This window comes from Sinocyclocheilus anshuiensis, unplaced genomic scaffold (genome assembly GCF_001515605.1).
Source record: "Sinocyclocheilus anshuiensis isolate Anshui unplaced genomic scaffold, SAMN03320099.WGS_v1.1 scaffold207, whole genome shotgun sequence".
Classification (NCBI taxonomy): domain Eukaryota; kingdom Metazoa; phylum Chordata; class Actinopteri; order Cypriniformes; family Cyprinidae; genus Sinocyclocheilus; species Sinocyclocheilus anshuiensis.
In genome coordinates this window covers 4848784-4866795 of record NW_015551045.1, presented here as the reverse complement: position 1 = coordinate 4866795, position 18012 = coordinate 4848784, and the positions used below count along the sequence as shown (strand labels likewise).

The following is an 18012-nucleotide window of genomic DNA, read 5'->3' as shown; positions in this document are numbered from 1 at the left end:
CTTGATTTTTATTAGTTTTTTTCCCCTTTTCTTTATCAAATTAGAACAAAAAAGCAGAACATTAATACATATGCTACATTGTTTACTTCAATTTTACACCATTCCTGTTTGTTGCATCAATCAATCCATAAGCTGGGTTTTGAAATGATGCATGCACCTTCATTAAGTAAAACGGGAAATGAAAATTCAGAAGCTGAAAAGTTGGAGACCTCACGGCCACAGCAGCCACAACATATGCAGTTATCAAAGCCATCCGAATCCTCTGTCCTGCCAAGAAGCAAGAATCAGATATAGGATGAATACGGACTCCGTTGAGACATTTCCTCTCGTTATCTTAAGGCCCTTTCACATGACTCTTCAATGCATTGCACACAACAGCGTGAAGTTAAAATATTCTAGCAAATATTGTAGCATTCAATGTCAAATTTGACTAGGCTTTTCGTTGAGCTTTCAAAACACATCCAATGATTACCAAGTTTGCATGACATTACGTGAGAGACGCCAGCACAAAAATCAAAGCAAGATGGAAGAGGCTGTGCAGCTGCTCAACTTCAAAGGCATATCATGACATTCAGAGAAACACATTCTATTTTTTTCTCTCAAAGCAATCAGCAGGACTCTTTTTCTGCTCTAAGCTCAAATACATTTTTCTTTGCTTTATTTTCACAGTACATTTCCCATTTTCTTCCAACCTAGCAACATCCTTCCATGACGGCATCTACGACGCTTCTCATGGAGGTCAAATGGTGCTGGGGAGATGTGCTCAAGCCCTGACATGAGTCATGTGAAAGGGCCTTTAATGACATTAAAGGTCAAAGGATCCTCTTTGTATTGCTGTGCATTACCGATAAACCTCTAGCGAGGGGGATTTGAAGAAATTAAAAACAAAAGCAGTCCAACAGCCAGTGTCATTTTCTGTGGTTGCAGTGCAAGTTTTGTTAGATCCAGTGCAGTATCAAATCTGCTGTAGAAGGCAAAGCTCATCTAGATGTTCCTCAAGTTCACTGCTAGTGAGTCCAACCTTTCCACCCCCAGTTCATCTAGAGAAATAATGCCTCTTGTTGCTGTGATAACTGGAGACATCAGAGCTACATGCTAGTTGACCTTGTCCTGAAATATATAGAGGTTGTTGGTGGCAGCCACAGCGATGATGTTCTCATTGGGGTGCCATGCAGTGTGTAGGATCTTCTTACTGAAGTCCAGACTGTCCACACTGATTTCATCTTTACGACGCTTGCCACCAACACAAACTTTGCGTGGCTTGAGGATGGCTCTGGGTTTGCTGTTTTCCCGTGAGGCCTCCAGAGTCACGTCGCGCTTAGTGTTTCGATCGAACATACGGAAGAAATTGTTGTAGGAGCCTGTCATTAGGACACTAATGGGAAAGGAATAAGACAATTAGTTCTTATTACTTGATATCAGCACCACAGTCCAAGATCAATTTGAAAAACCTGGTGTGAATGATTGCTTTTGACCAGGGGAGTCCGATCCTTATCCTGGAGGTCCATCTTCCTATAGAGCAGGGATAAGCAACTTGGGTCCTGGAGGGCCACTGTCCTGCAGAGGTTAGTTTCAGCCCAAATTAAACATACCTTGCCGTTTTTAAGCAATTTTCGTGCAATCCTGAAGACTTGGGTTAGATCTTTCAGGTGTGTTTGATTAGACAAGGAGCTAAACTCTGCAGGACAGTGGCTCTCCAGGACCAGAGTTGCCCAACCTTGGTGTAAAAATTGGCTCCAAGCTAGTCAAGGGTTTCTGGATTACTCAAAAGTTCCAGAATAGAGCTAAACGCTTGAAGGTGGACATCCAGGAGAAGGACCAGACACTCCTGTTTTAGACAGACCTGTCAGTTCCATTCCAGACACATTCAAACTTGTCGAAGATGAAGTCATTCTCGTACAGTGAGCACAGCTTACTCCTAAGGTAGTCATGGACCTGTCAAAGGTAGAACCGAAAGCACAGATGATCAATACCTAGTATTTGACCAATAATGATGATAAAACTACTTTTTGATGTCATTATAAACCAATGATGACTAATCATGGATCACTGTCCAATCTGCATTGCCAATACCTGGTAAGTTTCCAAAGGCCTGCTCTCCATGTTGATGTCCCACACCTTCACTGTGAGGTAGTCACGGGTCATCAAGTAGCGTCCACTGTGGCTGAATTTCACATCTGAGATGGAGGAGATTATCTCTGAGAAGAAGGAGCGATTACTGGGGTCTTCTGGTTCCTCAAATACTGATGGAGAGAAACAAGTAGCATTTCAGGAGCAGAGTTAGGTCTTGATCTTAAAACATCTCATGGCATTTGTCCGGATCTCATTACTTGGTGTCTTGGTCTGGATCTTGGTGTCAGTTTAAGATAAGACTGCAGTCATTTCCAGCATCTTAAGGGTGATAATTACCTCAACCACAGGCGCCATGGCAATTTCACATTTTTTTCCAGATAATTTGCTTGGAACGCATGACTCCAAACAGCCACTGTATAAAGTGCTTCAGTGTTTGAAATTATTTCTGTTATAGCAGAGGTGTCCAGTGTCTTTTGGGAGTTTGATCTTGACACAAACTCCAAAAGTTTGGGAGGACTACTTTCAATTTCAAAAGTACAAACTCTCTGTTCATTAAAATTCACCCACTGGTTCTTGGACCAACAGGTCTTGGAGTAACTCTGTGTTTTGGAACTGGTTCTTTATCTGGTTTTGGGCCTTGAGGGGTCTAGTATTGGACTGATTCTCATAATGGTTCTAGAAGATTTGGCCGTGAACCCAACTGAAATTTCAAAATGGCTTTAACCTTTTTGGTTTGAACCAAGATCTTGAGGAAAAATATTTAATGGCTACAATAAGTTGGCTGGCGAAAATGAATAGCATATCTCAATCAAAGTTCCAACAAAAGAACCAAAGACTAAAGTGAACTCACATTTAGAATGGTTGTCACAAAGTGCGGAGGTTCTCATGTCGCACAATCTTATGGAGCCCTTGCTGCTACTGTAGACAAACGTGTTGCACTGGTTAGGGTGAAACTCAGCAGCTGTGATCACCTCGGTCAATTCTTCCATGTTGGCTGGCTTTATGTCCACAATATCTGAGTAGGCAAAGTGAAGGATCCACAATCCTAGCACATGAAATTCTCCATGAATCATTAAATCAATAAATGTCCTGCTTGATAAATGTGTCTGGCCCTACAGTATATATATATATAGTGGATTATTATGTCAGATCTTCATTTCCCAAATGATTGGATGAAACCTGCTTACAGAGGTAAATCTGCAACTGAGAAAATCTCTCATGCTAAATTTCCCCCAGGATAATCTGATATCTACGCTTTGAGAATTAGCCTGTATCAAAAAGTCAGATAAAAAAAGCTCTAGGAGCCATAAATATAGCATCACATCCATCTGTTGGTGTTGGGTAGTGACAGGTTATTCGTCATGACATTGATCATACATACACGTTGTGAGGATCATACATTTACAGTGTGACCTTTGGGTAATAACAGGCTTTATCTTCTCCCCGACTCCCTTGAGCAACTCCACAGAACCCGTAACCACCCATACAGACTGTCCACAGACTCTCCATCTCAGCCCTGCAGGGTCCTTGAGAACAGTAATCAATAGTGATCGATGGGGATGCGTGCCTGAGTACGCTGGACACTATTTACCTTTGGGACGGCGAAGCAGGGGTCAGGATTAGTGGCGGACACTTGATAAAGGGTAATGGGCGTAATGTACATCACAGAGGTGTTATCTGTCAGAATTAAGTGACAGCAGAGACAGTCTGCAGGTGGTTTATTGGGTTTGTTTGATTGCTGGTTTAGCGGAATCCTTTTGTCCGTAGTTTAGTAACAAAAGACTGTCAGTATTTATTGTGTCTGAGTACAAAGTGACTACTGGGAAAATAAAGCAATAAGCTATAGAAGGTTGGGCATAACTGCAATTTTACAATAGTTAAAGGATGCTGTGACATATGATGCAAAAATGGTTTACAACAAACACTTCTTCCATCAAGTAACAGGACTATAGTCAAATGGTAGGAGATATCAGATATGCTGACTTGGTACATTACCTAAAGTATTCAATTCGAACAATCTGACTCTTATAATAAGCCCAGTGATGAGCTGGTTATTTGTATGTATGAACCAAGTTCTTTTTGTACATTAACAAAAAACAGACCCAATATTTTTCAGACATGCAACTATCTCAGATTGTCATCAACCATCTGACTGTAAAAGGATACTAAAGCTTCGGTTTGTGATCTCCAGGTTCCATAGGTTGATCCTCAGATCATCCGTGGACATGTACGTCTCATAGTCGCTGTTGACCGAGATGGAGTTAATGTGATAGGTGTGAGCATTAGAGAAAATGCGACGTGGTGTTGCCTCCACCATCAAGTCCATGGGCCTCAACACAGGCACCTGAGAGGAGAAGGAAGACACATGGTTGGAATAAAGGGAACACTATTTGCAGTAGGTACTGAGATATGGGATTCCTAAAAATTAAAATATTTGCTTAAAGGGGTCATATGATGCTGCTAAAAAGAACATTATTTTGCGTATTTGGTGTAATGAAATGTGTTTAGCCGTTTTAGGTAGGTGTGGCTGACTCTGAACTTTTATAAAGAATATCTCTTTGGATTTGAGACTTTAGTCTTTGCAACTTTACAGATCTTCTTTATGCACCAAGAGCTTGTAACACTCCAAAGAGAAAGGAAAAATTGAAATCGCATCATATGACCCCTTTAAAAACATCACCTATAGCACGGTGACTCAGTGTGTATCACTGTTGTCTCACAAACAGGAAGCTCCCAGGTTCAAGTCCCAACTGAACTCTGGTTTCCCCCACAACCCAAAGGCATACAGGACAGGTGAATTAATGATTAAATTGTGTGAGAGTTAATGTTTTTTAGACCTGTAATAGACTGACCATCTGTCCAAGTTGAGTACCTGCATTTGGCCGAAGACCCTGGGATAAGTTTTAGCATCCCTGTGACCCTACATAGATGAAGCAGTTTGGAAAATTGATGGACATCCACCACATTTTTGAAAGACTATATAGGCTAGACTGCTTCATTTGACCAAATTTAGCCTGCTCAATATTTGGTTTAATATTTTATAGTGAAGCTTGAGCAAATATTGTCTAAAATAGGCTGTCATCATTTGATTTCAGCAATTCTGTGTATTTCTCATTTGTTATATTTAAATAATATATAGAGTATAGAGAATATATAAAGAGTGAGAGGCCTTCCTACATTGTGATATATACAGAGTTATGGCATGAAACTCTAGATGGCGCAGTCAGATAGGTCTAACTCAATCTGACCTAATGACATCATTATCGCACGGCACAGCTGACTGGTTATCTCCTGTATCGGTAGCCAATGAGCTCGCTGCTCAACATTCAAATATATGACTAGTGCTAGTGCAGCATGTTGCAGCATGGATGTATTGGCAGTAGCAAGTCTCGGTACTTGCTCTGCCGCAGCAGCAGCGTAGCAGATCTATTGCGCCAAAACTAAATACATTAACATTGTCATGTACATTACCATGCCAATCCCTCCGAGAGTTGTCATGACAGAAATAATATTATTTATAAAATTGTCAAGGGTATTAGTGGGTATTTATGGGTTCTCTAAGTTCAGCAGGAACAGGTGTTTTATGTCAGATTGGTTGCTATATTTTGTATTCTTCTAAGGGGCCGTTCACACAGAACACGCATTTGCAATTCTTGCCCTGCCTCTGGGGTATTGGTCCATTGCTTTGGAACTAACATTGATGAGCAGCACTGCATGTAAAAGTTTAAACTCTTTTAACTTGACAGTGTCCTACAAACGCGGTGCTAGTGTGCGAGATGCTGCAAAAGAAGCAACGGTCATATACATCCATCCATGGCCGTACCCAGGCTTTGAAAATTAGTGAGGTTAAGTGCCAGTGTCGTGCCGAAAATTGATCGTCTGACGAAAACTGATTGCCATCCACGTCTGTCCATTTTATACTTGCCAAAAAGTGATTACAGACTACTTATTGAGTGAACTGCTATTTCTACCTCAAAATGACTTGATTTAATTCATTTTTTATGAACATTTTTATGGGTTTTATTGGCCATTTAAAGGTATTTCAACAGGTAAAAAAGGAATGAATGAGCTATAATCTATCAAATATAACAACCATGAATGAAATCAAGTCATTTTGAGGCAGAAAGAACAGTTCACTCACTAAGTAGAGTCTGTAATCACTTTTTGGCAAGTGTAAAACGGACGGACGCGGACGGCAATCAGTTTTCGGCAGACAATCAATTTTCGGCACGACACCGGCGATGCAGTGTTGCCAGATATTGATACTAAAACAAACAAAAGACTAAAAATAAATAAAAATAAACCGAAATAATTTCCAATCTTTCGCAAATAAGATAAGATAAAGATATCGCTGACTCTAAACTGCAACTTCCTACTTTATTAACTTTCTAAAGTGTTAAATTAAGTGGAAAAGACAAGTCCAAAATGCTTATATTAGCTGGATCTGGCAACACGCGCCCGCGCCCTCACTCACAACCACTCTCTCAAGCCTTGTTCACTCCGTCAGCATCTCGCAGCGATCATTTTCATAACAGGGACGCTAAACATTCTTGCAAACTGTCTAAACTGAATTATACATGTCATGCAGGCATTCATATGAGGAGTTTAACAGCAAATTAGTCATTCAAAGAACACATTTTAATTTTTGAACATGAAAAATTTACCGAGGTCCGGACCTTGGTGGCCTCATAGCTGTTTACGGGCCTGCATCCATCTAGCATTTTTACTTAGAAAAACAATGAAAAAGTAGCGCACTGGAATGGAAAAATGCATTCTGTGTAAACGGCCCCTAACTCTGCTGGAACACATCCTGCTTATCAACATCCAAGACCAAAATTGGAATTATATGGATCTATACTGGAATTGTTTGGATTTTCAGCCACACAATCCTCCAAATATCAGCATCAGACACTGAAAAAACTTTTTTTTTTTTACTATACAACATTATTGTTATTTCCTATAAAAAAAATATTTAAAAAAATACAGTTCCCGGAGCCGAAATAAATGAGGTGGTCTTTTGTTCTCAAATTACTTGCCCACACCTAGATCCAACTGACTCCCAAGCTTCACTGTCAAGATCTGAAGGTGTGTGGAGTCTAGCTCCCACAATGCAGCATGGTAATAGTAAGCACAGGACAACTATCTCTTTAATGATGACTAATCTAAGGGCCAACGTTCCTACATGTGCTTCACAGGAGGGCTATTGCGTCGCAGTCAGTGTCTGACTCCCCATGAGTTTTTTTTTTATGGGCGCAGCCCTCCACTAATGACAGAAGACGCATGGCAGACATGTTCTACTCACTACAGAGACGAGGAACGCTCATCACCGAGCAGTGGGAGGTGGAGGAGGGGCACATGCTGCCAAGGCAGGTCATTATCACCTAACACATGGGAACTCCATCTCCATCTTTTGATTTCCATTAGAGGATGGGGGAGGGGTGGGGGATGCCCTATTATTGATGTATGTGTTTGAAGTACATTTTCTACTGCCTTCACCTCTCTAATAATTCATTTGACAAACATATGCAATAGCAGGTCTCTGAAGAAAGAAAAGAAAAGAATTCTGCTCAAAAATATAGGTGTTCTGGTGAGGCTAATCTCACACATTTAATGTTCAGGTAATATTTTACTCTTAACAGAATTAAAAAATTACAGCTTCCATCAAGAAAAAGCATATTTTAGGAGAATTCAGATTTGCTGCATTGTGACAGAAATTGAGACTCTAATTTGGTCTTTCAGATTGATGGTCTGTTCTCTACTACCCTACATGTGCTTTCAATAATAAAATTAGCTCATGGAGCATAGCGCCATGAATTCGGTTGACAGGAGCAATCGAGACTGATTGAAGCTATTATCTCTCAATCAAGTGTTAATTAAGTTTGACTGCTGGGATATTCACTTACTAATGATAAGAGGGGGTTTGTATATGTGGGTACATTTTATTAAAATATTATACATAATTCATATCTTTAGCATTGCAGATTTTATGTTTGTATGGAAATCATAAATCAGTATGGATTCTGAGAGAGTACGTGGAGGTTTTATTCATATTTTAGACATATAATCAAAGTCTCAGCAGGTAGTGAAAACTGAAAAATGAATTTGTGTAAGAGAAGGAGAGTGTGCCTGTATATTCAAATGCTAATGAAAAACAGGGCTGAACAGTAAGTGTTTTTTTGTTGTTGTTGTTTTGTTTTTTGGTTACTCAAGTAGTTCAGTTCTGGCATTTAGCACAGTCCACTGCTGGTCTTCTTTCTTAAAAACTTCAAAAATCACATAGATTAGAATGAAACAGTAGTAATGTCAAACTGATAGATTGCTGACTGCAGTTCTGTCATGACAACACATACATGAAAATACCCCGTATCATATCTATACAGGTGGAGCTGAGGAAGGTGGAGGGTTATATCAGATGGAATTAGAACCTATTGACCTATGCCAGAGTTTCATGACAGAACTTTAAACGTTTAATTAATGAAATTCAAATGTGAATGCAAATTTTACAACTTTCAACTAAATCAATGTTTTTCGATCTACCAAAAATTAACAAATGCAGTAATTTGGTAGACTCATCTCACTCATAAACACAATGGCTGCGTCCAAAGTGATATACTCTCTCAGTAGGTACTTCCTTTCAATACATACCTGCTTTGCAACTGTTAAAAAACTATCCTCTATAAATGTGTGTAGTATGACCATCATGTTGTCATTGTCATGTGACCTACAACTTAAGTTTTGTCTTTTCACTGCCATTGACAACTTCTTTCCTATGGCCTCATGAGATAGAAAAAAATCAAGATAGTAAAGACAGAATAGAATGAGATATTAAAGTGTCCATTGGATATGCACCTCAGAATCTCACTCGAAGCAGTATGTCATCCGGGTACTTTTTTTCTGCTTTATAAATATTGTGAATTCAGACATAGTACTTTTTTCAGTTTTTCACCTACTATACAGTAGGGAAGTATGCATCCAGTCATATATTCAATCACATGTTTTATTCCTGAATAAAGCAGATTCTTTGAACAAATCAGTTGAGTTAATGATTAAATTACCCACTTATAAAGACAGTCACATGTCGCCATCTACTGGTGTAACAATGTAACCTGCAGAAAGAGGCACTGAAAATCCCCACCACTAACGTGCAGACTGACAGTCTGAAATGAGAAATGAAAATAAATGCAGCGATACAAAAAGGAACATGTCGAGGACTAGAATTAACTGCATGGAATTTAATATGATAATAAAAATCCAAATGTTTTTGTGTTACGAAGCATAAAAATATATGTATGAGATCAACAAACGGCTCCCATGAAACCCTCTCATACTGGCACTGGGCCATTGCGCCATCCTGTTGGTCCCAGGAAATTATCTTTTTTTTCCACAAGACTGCTTTTCATAGCCTAACAAAAACAAAACCAAACATCCTCTTAGCTGACATGCTCTTTTGTCTTTTGAGTCAAACACAAAGTATACATGTTTTCCTAAAGATATCTCAAATTCAGCGTTTTATTGACAGCGACAACCCCCTCCCCCCGGCAGAAATAATTTTGCAGGGTGAATCCCCTCGTGTTTGGAGTGCAGATGCAGATGAAGGCAGTAAACACTCGGTAGCCCCTCGTCGCGCTGGATAACAGTCTGACAGTAGGGGCAGATGTACCCTGTGGACTCCCTGCGAGGGATCCACCCTTACCTCCCCCTTTATCTCATTCTCCTCTCTGCTCAGTCTGTGCAAAGTGATAAATGCCCTGCTTTTGTGCATGCACGCACACATACACACACACACATTTGGTAGAGGATTTCATCTCTTCCAGCTCTAGTCTCCAGTGGGCTGCAGTGTTAGTTAAGGAGGAGGTGATGGAACTGTTGCCCTGAACATATTACAGTCGCCTCAAGAACAATCTCCTAAATATATCCCCTATCCAAAGCCACCAGTCTACTGTATTCTCAATAGAATGAGAGACATAAATCGAGGCTAAATTAATAGGATGCAGATCAAGACACCTGGATCTGTCCCAGATTTGGTAACCCATAATATTTACATGCACATTTCCACTTGAAGTCAACATGAAATCAGATTCGACCCCATTTACTTTTACAATAAATACACGTCTTTGCACCCAAAAAAATGTAATGGATACATTTTTTGTTTAAAGAGATATTTTTGAGTCTGTGATGATTGATTCAGAAGTGTATGTCATTCTAATGAAAGAAAAAAATATTCATAATCTTTTATCAAAATGTAATAACCAAGACCTCTTATTTTTCCTTCGGTTTGGTCAAAAGTCAAATCTATGCTAAAAGACAAAAAATACAGGTAGTCTTGCCCTGAAACTCATGCTATTGGTTAAACCAGTTGACATGTTGGTCCAATTGTCGGTGTTTACACTGTTTGTGAAATCAACTTACAAACAGCTTTGAATTCACGCTGCTTCTTATCCTCCAGCTTTCAAGCTTCATTCTGGAAATCTGTTCTTTTGGCAATAATAGGCCCCACAGGGCATTAACAGTTTCCATACGCTTTGGATAGTTTATTATGTTTCAGTGAAATCTAAGAATTGCATCTCCCGCTCCCATAATGCGATTTTACATCGACCTCCCAAGTCACCCATTATGTGAGGGTCAATCCAAGCCCAGTGAAGAAAATAAGGCATCATTCTGCGATGACTGGATTAGAGTACAACTGGGGTTGAATATTGACATCTTTCTGAGTGGATGACTGCTGGATAAATCAATATCATAATTACTGAATTCTCAAACAGGAAAAATCCTTTAGTGCAGCTAGGTATTTGGATAAAAGGAAAACTGCATGGGTCTTTTGATCTGCAGTTAATAAATTGCAATTCCTTCATGTTTGCAATTGTAATTCATGAATCATGACTCAAATGATTCAGACTTGCATTATTTAATTGAGAGTCACAGAACATTATTTAGGAGCACATTTGCTAAACACCATGTCATGGATCCGACAAGTCAAAGCAATGTGTAATTTACAGAGTTCAATTACACTTTTCCTCAAATGCCCCCACTCCAGGGTAGGGGTGTGCGATATTAACAAAAAATAATATCTCAATATTTTCTGGGATTTTATCGATAACGATAATTAGACGATATTTTGCTGAGTGTGTTATTGTGCTGGTATCTTAAGGACTGCCGTGGACAGCTGACTTGATATTCTTCATATTCTGTGCAGAGGTCAGTTCACACTGATAGAAATCAATATTTTCCAATAAGTTTTAACTGATTTTTACATTTGATGGGCATTTTGACCTTTATAAAGCCTTTTTTTTCTAAAAGTGTCCATTATCTTTTGAATACTGATATTTGAAATTATTTAAATAATAAAAGATACTCTGAATGTGAAATTAAAACCGCCAGTAGGTGGCAGCAAGTCACTGTTAATAAGTGAGTCAAAGCGATTGAACCAAATCATTTAAACGATTGATTCATTCAGGAACAAAACCGCTCATGTTGCTCAGAGACGCAAAACAGAGATGTGGTTGTGTTTGGAGTTATTTTTTGTTGTCGAAATAGCGCAAAAACAGGAAATATGGTGTCTAAAGCGCAAGTCTCTTAATTAACTTCTTGTTTATTGACCTGTTGTAAAAAATCAATATCACATTTGTAATCATTGTCATTTTTGGAGAAAAAACGGCACTCTTCGTGTGAAATTGATTAACTAGGCTATTTGAAGTGGTATAAATATATACATTTTCTTCCCCCATGTCTTGAATTTGTGATCATTCTAAATGTATTGTAATAGACTGGATCATCAGCACTCTAAATGCGCGCGCGCACTAGTCTAGACTTCACGTAATGTATGCGTGCACTCTGTAGGGGTGTTTTGAACGTTTTCTGCAAAATACTCGATAATGTCAAATCGCACATCGTTAAAACAACAATTACGATATTATCGCATACGATATATATCTCACCCCTACTCCAGGGATAAACTTGTTGGCATTTCCAACCTTCAAATCAGCTGCCAGAAAACAAAAGGGGCAAGACATACTTTCCAAGATCTTCTTAAAAACTATTAGTGGGGAGGTCTTGCAATTTATGTGATGTTCGCTCAAATATTATAAAATCATAGAAAAATGGGGGGAAATGATTAAATCAATTACTCAATGTCTCTTGGGCAGCTGCCAAAAATGGCAAAAAAAATCCTGCCTGGCATCAATCTAATGATTCCCAGGAGAGAAGACCACAGTATCAACACAACATTAACATTTGACATTTATCAGCTGCCCCCAGCGGTAGCAGCAGGTCACTCTGGACACGTTCCACTTGTATGTAGGAGGGTATATTCCTGTGGGTCCATATTGACAGATGCACAGGCTTCCTGCACTCTCACACCTTTAACAACAGCCATCAAACATTTGATGAGATCAAGCCTCCAAAGTACTCCAAACCCCCTACCTTGTCAGCTGTATTTGGCGAGATATGAATATGAAACTCCATCTTCCAACACATAATCCTCCTCTGTTGCGCCAGGAGTGCCCACTTCCACTGGGGAAGCTATGGCTGCCAAATTACAACAGTGTTTGACCTTATTTTTTTTCCTTCACATACTAGAGCCAACAGATTAAGACTCCCTTTTCCTTATGCTTGGGGAGACCGCACGGGGAGAAGGAGACGGGAATGGGAGGAACCACATCACTCAATACCTTTTGGAGATTTTGGACATTCTTCATTTAAGAAAATAGGTCAGGGGTTTCCATACCTTCCAGCAGAGTTTAGCTCCAAGCACACCTGAACCAGTTAATCAAGGTCTTGAGGATCACTAGCTGCATCCAAAATCACATACTGTCTAATATAGGGGTGTCCAATTCTGCTCCTGGAGGGCCACTGTCCAGCAGCGTTTAGCTCCAAGCCTAATTAAACACACCTGAACCAGCTAATCAAGGTCTTCAGGACCTCTGCCACAAACCTTCAGGCAGGTTTGAGCTAAACTCTATAGGATGTTGGCCCTCCAGGAGCAGGATTAGTTTGTACTGGTCTAGTACAAACTGTATTTGATTTAAAACGTACTTTGTGAATGTTAAAAAAGCATGTTCTACATAGCACAAATATGGGTAGAATACATCCACCATGTTGTCACTGTCCCGTGACCTACCAGCATCAGTTGCTTCACTGCCATTCACAACTCCTCTCCTGTGGCTTCATGGGATAGTGAAGTGTTCACCAGATGCACACTTCCGAATCTTTGCGGAAGTAGTAGGTCATCAGGGTACTCTCCACCTATTTTCTGGTCATACTGCTCTTTTGGCATGTTTTTTTCCCCGTATATTATGGAAGTAGGCATATTTGGACGCAAAACCTCTAAGCAGATGTGTTAAGAGCTACACTCTTCAGGAAATTGGCTTTCCAGGAAAAGGGTTGGACAAAGGTGTCCAAGCTGAACATGGGGCATCGCAAAAAAGCTTTTTCTTTAAACAGACTCTGCTTACCCTCAGAGATGTGATGGTGGTTGGGTCCCGTATCCTGCCTTCTTCATCCTTCAGATTGTAGCCCTCCGGTCGTTTGTCTCGCTCGCTGATTTTCCATAGCTTCACAGTTTTATCTGGTAGAAGAGATATGCGAGACAATGTGTAACGTGGAAGCAGTGTTTGTAAGGTTAGGAGCAGAGAAAATATCAGAAGATCCACTGGAAATGGGCCAGTAAAGAGAGTGAACATAGCTGGCACAACAAAACAGACAGGCGTTAAATCAAATAAGATCAATGTCTTCCAATTAACCTGATTGGACCGTGCTGCTGCCTGTATGCTGAACCACTCTGAAGTGTCCTAAAACAGGACTATAGCTTCATGAGAGCCATCTATCTCTGCAAAACTGATGAATGCGAGTTTGGGTCTGAAGAATTTACTACTTTTAATTGGCTGCAGTTACACAGCAGAAATCTCTAGCAGCCTAACTGCTCAAATAGGCACTGTAAACAACATAAATGAAAAATGTATAATTTCAGATCTCAGATTTCTGCCAACTAGTAATTATTTAAATAAATATTCAAAATAAATACATAGACACTCACTACTTGAGAAATGTTAAAAATCTGCTGGATGTGTGTTATTGCACTTTAAATTATGAAGTAAGCCAAGCTGGTTTATGCTTATTATTGCTGGTTTACCAGCAATGCCATGCTGTTAACCCGAAAAACATAGCTTAGAATAATGACTGTTCACTGTCAGCAGAATTGAATTCTGTATGCAAGGCAGAATCACTACTTTATTGTTTATCACTGTGAAGCTGCTTTGAAACAATCAGTACTTTATGAAGCGCTATATAAATAAAGGTGGCTTGACTTGACTTGGCTGTTTTTTTGTTTATGGTGAAACTGGTTGACCACACCAGTCAAAAGTTTGGGATCTGTAAGCTTTTTGTTTTTAAAAATAAGTGTCTTATGCTCAAGCAAGGCTGCATTTATTTGAGCAAAATACATTAAAAACAGTAACAGTAATTATATAAGTTGCGTAACTATATAATAAACAATAATACTGTGAATTATTATTTCTATTTAAAATAACTATTTTCTATTTTAATATATTTTCGCATGTAATTTATTCCTATGATGTAAAGCTGAATTTTTAGCAGCCATTTACTCCAGTCTTTACGTGATTTTTCAGAAATCATTCTAACATGCCGATTTGCTGCTCAAGAAACATTTTTTTTATTATGAATGTACTCTGTGATCTGTAACACAATGCAAAACTGCATATATCTTAACATATTATTTGTCTCTTTAAAGAATGGCCATGACAATATGTATAATTTTTTTTTTCTGAATAGTGAGGAAGTGTACATTTATTCATTTGTCAGATACTTAAGGAAATTTGTATGCAACACCACAGATAAACCCATCGACACAGTAACACCCAAAACACATTTTTCAAAAGTAAGAACATTAGATCAGATATGACGAGAACGCATTGGGTTTGCTCACCATTGGTGGACAGGAGGAAATAAGCGGCGTTCTGTTGTGGCAGCCAGCGGATTTTGTTGATCTTCTCCTCAATCTCCAGGCTTTTCAAGTAGTCAAACTCGGGCTCGTGGCTCTGAAAGGTGCTGTAAACATTGTACTCCCCCCGACGGTGAGGCTGGTTCTTACTCTGCAATGATGTAAGTGTTTATGTGTTATAAACCAAGATGAAAAAATAGACCTTAATATATACTGTATTTGGTGCATTGCTTTGTTTCACTGCCTATTTCATGTGTATCATGCATGACAAATGCATCCCACATTAGCAGAGGATCGCATTTACAATTCATTCAGCGCTCTACATTAAAATGCTTGAACCTAATTATACATATGTGACCCTGGACCACAAAACCAGTCATAAGGGTCAATTTTTCGAAATTGAGATTTATACATCATCTGAAAGCTGAATAAATAAGCTTTTTTTTGTTAGGATAGGACAACATTTGGCCGAGATACAACTATTTGAAAATCTGGAATCTGAGGGTGCAAAAAAATCAAAATATTGAGAAAATCGCCTTTAAAGTTGTCCAAATGAAGTTCTTAGCAATGCATATTAGGGCTGTCAAAATGACTGAAAAACTAAAAAGGACTGAAAACCAATCACAAAGAGTAGGCTACTTTCTTCATTTAAAAACATGAGATGCAGTGTGATGGGGAAAAACTGCCATAAAGTCATGAGACATGTTTTTTAAAAGTTGAACTTACATTAATTTTAGATGGCTTTCTAAACATGCCGCTCTCTTGTGCGAGGCGCGAGTGCAACACTGATAGATGTCCCTCCAGAACGGCTTGGTTTCAGTTTTGACCTAATCAACATATTCTCCACACTGATGCTCTCGTTTTCCGCTATATATTGAATGAACAATGTATCAGCGCCGCATCTAGTGGGTTCAACAGGACAGGCTAACAAAAGCATTAAAATTCAATGACACTTACATCGTCGTCGAATTTCGTGCGCCACTGATAAGGCTGCCTGACGGTTGACGCAGACCTAAAATTCGAATGCAGCGTTTTTGCATTCGAATGTGGATTTTTTTTTTATTCTACGAATATTCGAAATTCGAAAAAAATGTTGACAGCCCTAATGCATATTACTAATCAAAAATTTAGTTTGTATATATTTACAGTAGGAAATTTACTAAATATCTTCATGGAACATGATCTTTACTTAATATCCTAATGATTTTTGGCATAAAAGAAAAATCTATAATTTTGACCCATACAATGTATTTTTGGCTATTGCTACAAATATACCCCAGCAACTTAAGACTGGTTTTGTGCTCCAGGGTCACATATAGCACATAATTAGAGGCAGCAAACAAATGATAATTGGAAATTTCTGCATAAACATTGGCTTATATTAAGTCCCTCTGTGTTAGTCACATATGGAATGTGTGTTAATTTTTTCTTTGTTGCTGAAAGCCGTGAAATATAAGTGAGGCATGTCAGAATCTCAATGCACAAAGGTGGTCCAGGTTAGAGGAATATCTCAATACCGATCAGAGCGTGGAAACCTTCAGGGTCACTTCTCACCTTGGGAAGCGTCTGAATCAATAAGCAGAACTCAGACAGACCGAGAGAAGTCGAGGGTATTAATGGAAACAGATTTCCCCTCGGCGGGAGGGAGGGGGTTAAAGGGGGTCTAAAACAGAGTGGGGCATGAATCATGGTGCGAGGATTAACAGACACCATGAAATTTCTGTAAAGATGATGCGAGCGTGAGATGAGGAGGGGCGGACAGCGGGGTTTTCGTACTTTTGTGCTGCTAGACAAAACAGTGAGGGGTTATTAGATCTGAAACAGTTCATGACCAACTCACAAAAACACACATTTAGTCAATAGAGGATAAACTGTCAATTTAGGATGAGGATGTGTACTACCATATTTACAACTGTATTCAAAGTCCTGCTATGGTGATGATATTGGGTGTGAATTTACACAATATGCCATTTTACAGTATTTTTCAAGTAACATTTTAAATTATTTGATGTTTCCTGAGGTGCAATTATAATCTTAGTATGTTTTTTTTTTTACATCAAAAACAGTCATAATTTTGATATAAATAGTCATTTTCTACCCTGAATTTTGCTTCTGATTTGATCGCTCCAATGAAAGGGGCGTGTCTGCTGAGACCTCAATGTAAACGCCCACTGCTATGATTGGTTAACATCTTTGCATATGAAATGAGCATTACATGTGAACTCTCTTGAAAACTTTTACTGTGTTTTTACTATAACAGCCACCAAGAATGACTAATAATGAAAAACAGTTGACAGTAGCATTATATTTAGATCTAGCAGTGATGTATAGCAGCCGAACAGTCATGTCTGCTGAGCACACAATGCAATTATTAAATGCTTTCATCATAACTAACACACTGAAAATGTGATGTAAATAACACTCATTGAGCAGCGTAAACTGTTATTGATTATAATGGGAGTTTTGGTGAAAATGCAGAAATCAAATCACTGACTTGATCCAGCGATTATAAAGAGAATGATCTTTGCTTTCTGTATATGAATAAATCACAATATAGTTGAATATGGGTGTTTCAGAATAATTCATATTTTAAACTGAGTTAGTTTTTGAGTTTTGAAACATGCAGTATGTTTTGTTGTAACAGTAACCTCTTATATGTTTAAATATCAAGAAATATCAAAAATACGACCTCTTAAACATCCATATTATATTCTACATTATGGGAAGCCTCGTAGTAGTAATAGTAGTAGTAGTAATAGTCTTTAAATTATGGAGAATACAATGTCTATCCCAAATTACCTCCTGTTCCCTCTGGAAGACCACCACTCGTCCACCTTTGTCCCCAGTGGCCAGGAGTTCTCCTGTCGAGTTGAACTCAACAGTGGATATGATGTCAGCTGAAAGAGAGGCATAGAAGATGATATAGTAGAGCTTCAGGAATTTACATTTAATAATCTACATTGAGACAATGAGATATATATATA

At 38.8% G+C, this 18012-nt stretch overlaps 1 protein-coding gene across 1 annotated transcript in view; it reads right to left on the bottom strand.

Moving 5' to 3' along the window:
• LOC107661780 (serine/threonine-protein phosphatase 2A 55 kDa regulatory subunit B beta isoform-like) overlaps positions 1-18012 on the bottom strand; it is an 18877-nt gene continuing 865 nt past the window's right edge. The window contains exons 2-9 of the mRNA XM_016451548.1: positions 17828-17959; positions 15014-15179; positions 13524-13636; positions 4240-4417; positions 2924-3088; positions 2074-2243; positions 1844-1935; positions 1-1375 (exon numbers count right to left, since the gene is read on the bottom strand). Of these exons, the coding sequence (XP_016307034.1) occupies positions 1096-1375; positions 1844-1935; positions 2074-2243; positions 2924-3088; positions 4240-4417; positions 13524-13636; positions 15014-15179; positions 17828-17959 (1296 nt within the window). The 3' untranslated portion in view covers positions 1-1095. The remainder of the gene's footprint in view (positions 1376-1843; positions 1936-2073; positions 2244-2923; positions 3089-4239; positions 4418-13523; positions 13637-15013; positions 15180-17827; positions 17960-18012) is intronic.